Raw genomic sequence first — 6,844 nt, 5'->3', positions numbered from 1 at the left:
TAATGCACCAGGTGCTTTTAAGGTAAAAATAAAAGTCCTCCTTGCAGATATGTGCTAGTCGTTCCCGACTCTAAGGGGCGCTGCTCATCTCCGTTTCAAAGCCGAAGAGCCAGCGCTGCCCGAAGACGTCTCCGTGGTCATGCGGCAGGCATGACTCAACGCCGAAGGCGCACGGAACACTGTTCCCTCCCCACCAAAGGGGGTCCCTATTTTTCTATTTGCATTTTTTATGTGCTCTCAAACTACTAGGTAGGCAGAAGCTGGGAGAAGTCACGGGAGCTCACTCCGTTAGGGATTCGAACCGCTGAACTGCTGACCTTTCTGATTGACAAGTTCAGCTTCTTAGCCACTGAGCCACCGCGTCAAAAGGTGCTTTTAAGCCGAACTAAATTGTGCGCTGAAGAACAAGAGGGTAGGTTGACGACATATTTATTTTGCCCTAGGTTCATGCATATATATATATATATATCGTATTGTTGGGTTTTCTTATTTCTTATAAATGACAGGCAGAATTTCAACCGGTGAGAGCGGTTGCTTCTACCACCGGAAAGGAACGAGCTCTCAACAGAATGGGCGTTGAGCCCTGCAGTTGGTCACCGGAAGGTTTTTGAATTGAGGGTTGTAGGCGAAAAGATGTTTCTGGAAGCAACTGGCTGCTTTCTGGTCACACTCACACACCATTTTCTCACAGCGATCCCTTGATTTGACTGCGGAGAGGGAAGACCATGGCTAAGTGCACATGTGAGGACACAAACGGAAGGTAGAGCAGCCCGATTTTAGCAGATCAGAATGCCGTTGCTGCAATGGTTTACCTCAGGGATGTCCAACCTTGGCAATTTTAAGACTTGTGGCTGGCTGGCTGGCGGGAAGGAATTCTGGGAGTTGAAATCCGCAAGTCTTGAAATTGCCTGGAGACTCCTGGTTTATCTGAGGGTTTTTTTTCCCCCTTTGGCCTTAGAGAAAAAGGTGTATATGAAATATGGCAGTGATGGCAAACCTATGGCACGCGTGCCACAAGTGGCACGCGGAGCCATTTGTCAGGGCACACGAGGCACTGCCCTGTCAGCTGGCCAGAGCGCATGCGCGCGCTGGCCAACTGAGTTCACCTTTTTAAAAGCTATTTTTTGCCTTCCCCAGGCTCCAGAGGCTTTATAGGAGCCTGGGGAGGGCGAAAAGAGCCCCCCCCCCCCCCCGGAGGCTTCAGGGACCGTCCGGAGGCTTCCCTGAAGCCTTCGGAACGCTTAAAACCACCCTCTGAGCAACCCGGAAGTCACTTCCGGTTTGCTCGGAGGGTTGGTTTTAAGCCCTCTGAAGGCTTCAGGGAAGCCTCCGGACGGTCCCTGAAGCCTCCAGAGGGCCTCCGGGGGGGCAGGGGGGGGCTCTTTTCGTCCTCCCCAGGCTCCTATAAAGCCTCTGGAGCCTGGGGAGGGCGAAAAAACATGTAAAAATGGGGGGGGGGGCGTTGTGCGTGCATGCGCACTGGGGGGATCGCACGTTGCATTATGGGTGCGGCACGCCCGCACACACACACCCCCGCGCTCCCCCCACTTGTGGCACACGAGCCAAAAAAGGTTCGCCATCGCTGAAATATGGGGTGACATCTCCCCTTGGAGCCCAACGAAGGCCACTGACAAAATCTAACCCAAGTGAAAATTGGCTGCACCTATGGATTATATTGTCTTTTAACAAGCAACCACAGCCTGGGTCACGGAAGCACTAGTAGTTGTGCTAAGCAGCGGTGGGTTTTACAATTTGTTACTACCGGTTCGCCAAGCGCATGCACCCACACCCGCTTCAAGGTTCGTGGGCGCACGCACTCCTTCCACGCATGCGCCCGGCCTTATTTGCTCGTGTCCCCACCTTCCCAGCCTCAAAAACGTGCTTAAATAGGACGGCACAGAGCCAGCACGGGGAGCGGGGGGGTGGAGGCACCCGCGATTTCTGCTACTAGTTCGGCTGAACCAGCCCGAACCGGCTGAATACCGCCTCGGGTGCTAAGCCATAAACGGAAGCTTGCATTCATGGCTGAATCCCTCACATTGTACAAAGTTTCAATCCAAGCAATCTAACGGTCTGCTTAGCTGGACTTTCTCCTCCTCCCCAGTTTTGTGTCTTCAATGCAGAATGCTACTTTTATCCAATTCTCCGGTTCGGCTTCTCTTTAACTTACCGCACTTGATTTTATCTCTCTGGGCAAAGAACCGGTAGGTGAGGACTTTGGGATTACAGCCGTACATCTCCGCCTTGTTGTAACAACAGTCGTGGCTGTGGCAACACCTTTGGGTAGAAAAAAGTAAACGCACGGGGGTCAGACCTGATGTAGAGACGTCAACACATACAATACAATAGCAGAGTTGGAAGGGACCTTGGAGGTCTTCTAGTCCAACCCCCTGCCTAGGCAGGAAATCCAATACCGTTTCAGACAAATGGCTATCCAACATCTTCTCAAAGACTTCCAGTGTTAGGGCATTCACAACTTCTGGAGGCAACTTCTGCTCCACTGATTAATTGTTCTCACTGTCAGGAAATTCCTCCTTAGTTCTAAGTTGCTTCTCTCCTTGATTAGTTTCCACCCATTGCTTCTTGTTCTACCCTCAGGTGCCTTGGAGAATAGCTTGACTCCCTCTTCTTTGTGGCAACCCCTGAGATATTGGAACATTGCTATCATGTCTCCCTTAGTCCTTCTTTTCATTCAACTAGACATTCCCAGTTCCTGCAACCGTAGTAACATTCTACTGAAATGGAATGAGAAAAGAATACAGCTCACTCCCTGTATCTTTGCTATCACAGAACAAACTTCTTGCGTTGCTCTGCTAAGTGGCGGTATGATTTAAGGCAGGGGGGTCTCTGGCAACTCCAGAGCCACACAGGTTGCTGACCCCTGGGCTAGGCTGATGAAAAGAAGGACTTGGGACTGACATGATAGCAGTGTTCCAATATTTGAGGGGCTGCCCCAAAGAAGAGGGAGTCAAGCTATTCTCCAAAGCACCTGAGGATAGGACAAGACGCATCAGGTGGAAACTAATCAAGGAGAGAAGCAACTTAGAACTGAGGAGAAACTTCCTGATAGTTAGAGCAATTAACCAGTGGAACAGAAGTTGCCTCCAGAAGTTGTGAATGCTCCAACACTGCAAGTTTTTAAGAAGAGACTGGGCAGCCACTTTTCTGAAGCGGTACAGGCTCTCCTGCTTGAGCAGGGGGTTGGACTAGAAGACCTCCAAGGTCCCTTCAAGCTCTAATCGGAATAATTAATAAACCAACTTCTTGAGAAGATAACCATTGGTCTGAAGTGGTATAGTGTTTCCTGCCTAAGCAGGGGGTTGGAATAGAAGACCTCCAAGGTCCCTTCCAACCCTGTTATTCTATTCTATTCTCAACGCAGCTGAAGGCAATACGGAATGGCGTATGCCTGAAGGAGCTGGCTGGCAAAGTTCTTCACTGCTTCGCATTGAAAGGAGACCTCCCTATATCTGCCAACCAATGATTGACTGTTTTTGCAGGGCAAATAATTCACTTTGACATGTGAGCTACATACAAGACAGTGCCTGTTTCACGTAAATGTCACAACAGAGAGGTAATATCTGAAATCAGTAGTTCATTCCTACTTTGGATCGGAATGTATAATCCAGCCACAGGCTTCTTTCTTCCTTAGTGCTGGCAATTTTGGTAAGCAAATCAAATATACAAATTTTAAGAACGAATAAAAAAATACAGGGTTATTTTGGGGTAAGCGGAAGTAAATCTTTTTACTGTGTTCTGTCCGGAAAAGAAATTAGCAATGCACGACAAAAATGAGAAGCTTTTTTTTAGTTTTGATCTTGGTAACTTTCTTTTCTGGGTGGGTTTGCATCTTGAGTGAACATCATTAGTTATTTTGTCAGCAGTCTACATGATAAAGGTAAAGGTTCCCCTCGCACATATGTGCTAGTATTTCCTGACTCTAGAGGGCGGTGCTCATCTCCGTTTCAAAGCCGAAGAGCCAGCGCTGTCCGAAGACGTCTCCGTGGTCATGTGGCCGGCATGACTCAACTCCCGAAGGCGCACGGAACGCTATTACCTTCCCACCAAAGGGGGTCCCTATTTTTCTACTTGTATTTTTTACATGCTTTCGAACTGCTAGGTTGGCAAAAGCTGGGACAAGTAATGGGAGCTCACTCTGTTATGCGGCGCTGGGGATTCGAACTGCTGAACTGCCGACCTTTCTGATTGAAAAGCTCAGCGTCTTAGCCACTGAGCCACTGCATTTCCTTCAAACATGGTACAAATCTTGAAAATGGGCTAATTGACAACCAAGTTAAATGTGTGTGTGAATGGAGTTTCTAAAAACAATACATGGCATTCAAGAAAAAACGAAGTCTACTCCAGAACAGATTACACCCACTGATTTCTCATTTGTTCCAAGGCCACACTTGGAATATTTGCATTCAGTTTTGGTCACCACGATGTAGAAAAGATGGGGAGACTCTAGAAAGAGTGCAGAGAAGAGCAACAAAGAGGATTAGGGGACTGGAGGCTAAAAGATACGATGGACGGTTGCAGGAACTGGGTAGGTCTAGTTTAATAAAAAGAAGGACTAGGGGAGACATGATAGCTGCCTTCCGATATCTCAAAGAAGAGGGAGTCAAGCTATTCTCCAAAGCATCTGAGGGTAGAACAAGAAGCAATGGGTGGAAACTAATCAAGGAGAGAAGCAACTTAGAACTGAGGAGAAATTTCCTGACAGTGAGAACAATTAATCAGTGGAACAGAAGTTGCCTCCAGAAGTTGTGAATGCCCCAACACTGGAAGTCTTTAAGAAGATGTTGGATAGCCATTTGTCTGGAACGGTATAGGGTTTCCTGCCTAGGCAGGGGGTTGGACTAGAAGACCTCCAAGGTCCCTTCCGACTCTGCTATTCTATTCTTTGTAGGGAAAGGTTGTTACATTCAGCCCATTGGATGAAAAAAACGAAGGTACCCCCTCACCTGTCGATGGCGTCTACAGGAAGGCCTTGAGTCCCAGGTCCGCAGTGGCACCCATAGTTGGTGAAGTTAGCCAGGCCGTGGGTGACGGTGCTGAGTTGGATCATCTCGTTGAACTGAGGAGGTGTGCTGGCCACAAGAGCCAATCCTGAAAAGAGGAATTGTTCATTTTAGGGAAGCAGCAAGGCCAGGGGTCGGCAACCTTAAACACTCAAAGAGCCACAAAGGTCGTTACTGGAAGCCCCTCACTCAATTCTGGAGTCGACCAGAAGTCCAGTTCCCCCACCATAGAGTCTCCTCCTAGCGTGGCATCCTTTTTCCTCTACCTGTCCTAACCGAGAGCCCCATCAATTGTGGAGCCGACCGGAAGTCCGGTTCCCTCACCATAGAGTCTCCTCCTAGCGTGGCGTCCTTTTTCCTCTACCTGTCCTAACCGAAAGCCCTATCAATTGTGGAGCCGACTGGAAGTCCAGTTCCCCCACCATAGAGTCTCCTCCTAGCATGGCTTCCTCTTTTTCCTCTACCTGTCCTAACCGAAAGCCCTGTCAATTGTGGAGCCGACCGGAAGTCTGGTTCCCTCACCATAGAGTCTCCTCCTAGCATGGCTTCCTCTTTTTCCTCTACCTGTCCTAACCGAAAGCCCTATCAATTGTGGAGCCGACCGGAAGTCTGGTTCCCTCACCATAGAGTCTCCTCCTAGCATGGCTTCCTCTTTTTCCTCGACCTGTCCTAACCAAAAGCCCTATCAATTGTGGAGCCGACCGGAAGTCCGGTTCCCTCACCATAGAGTCTCCTCCTAGTGTGGCGTCCTTTTTCCTCTACCTGTCCTAACCGAAACCCCTATCAATTGTGGAGACAACTGGCGACTGGGAGCCACAGCAGAGGGATGAAAGAGCCACATGCGGCTCCGGAGCCTCAAATTGCCAACTCCTGAGTAAGAGTCTTTCCTCTGCCTTAGTTAAAGTCTTCCCGTTTTCCCTTCCCAGCGTGCTTCAGGGTTAATGGCTTGAAGCCATGCCCTCACTCCAAGTTGGCTTTAGGATGGAGCTAACTCAGAATCAGGGTCGCTGCCCCTCCATTCACTGAAGCTTTCTGGGAAGTAATACGTAACCGTCGGTCTAAAGAGGACACAATTGCAACTCCCGAAGGAAGCCCAAATCGAGAAAAATCTCTCCGCCTCTCCTGAAACCAGGTGTTTAAATAAATAGACATGGTAAACAGACACTTGCCCTCTCAAAAGCAGAATGGCAGAGGAATTGACTTACCACAAGCCAAAATCAGCCCGGAGATGACAAAAGCCTTCATTTCTGCGATAGAGCGATGCGATACAAACCTGGTTCAGCTGTGGGGAGGGCTGGTTTTGTGCAATGTTTCTGGGAGCACCTATCAGCCTTTATAAAGCACCCAAGCAATCAAATCCTTGGATAAAATGACCTGTCCCTGCAGCCACTGTTCATAATAATTATACCCAAAGACCAAAACAAAACAAAGCTACGGACCATAATTACCAAGCAGGTCTGAAAACATTGGGATAATTTTGTTGGATGGAACCCAAAGGATGAGGACACAGTCTTTGTCCAAGCATTCTTCTTCTTATTATTATTATTATTATTATTATTATTATTGGGCCTCTGACCACTGCTTTTTATTTATTTAAAACCGCGGGGAAAACAACAACTTGAGACAAGGGCTACTTTGGCTTAGTGAAAGGCAAATCAATACATTTTTTGCTCGATATCATGTTTGTTTAAGGATGCAGAGAAGAGCAACCAGGATGATGAGGGGAATGGAGGCTAAAACAGACAATGAACGGTTGCAGGAACTGGGCCCGGCTAGTCTAGTGAAGAGAAAGGCCAGGGGAGACAGGAGAGCAGCGTTCCAAT

The 6,844-nt window shown here is 48.5% G+C and overlaps 1 protein-coding gene across 1 annotated transcript; it reads right to left on the bottom strand.

Moving 5' to 3' along the window:
* Positions 1-561: 561 nt before the first annotated feature.
* Positions 562-6,266, bottom strand: LOC309393771 (phospholipase A2 homolog otoconin-22-like; the record flags this gene model as incomplete). The annotated part of the gene is made up of 4 exons (XM_081956268.1): positions 562-707; positions 2,171-2,277; positions 4,965-5,109; positions 6,227-6,266. The coding sequence occupies 4 exons, from the start codon at positions 6,264-6,266 to the stop codon at positions 562-564; spliced, it is 438 nt and encodes a 145-aa protein (XP_081812394.1).
* Between the last annotated feature and the right edge of the window lie 578 nt (positions 6,267-6,844).

This window comes from Natrix helvetica (genome assembly GCF_964273705.1).
Source record: "Natrix helvetica genome assembly, chromosome: 5".
In the NCBI taxonomy this organism is placed as follows: Eukaryota; Metazoa; Chordata; class Lepidosauria; order Squamata; family Natricidae; genus Natrix; species Natrix helvetica.
The sequence above is the reverse complement of the archived record's forward strand: the minus strand, read 5'-3'. Positions and strand labels throughout refer to the sequence as shown.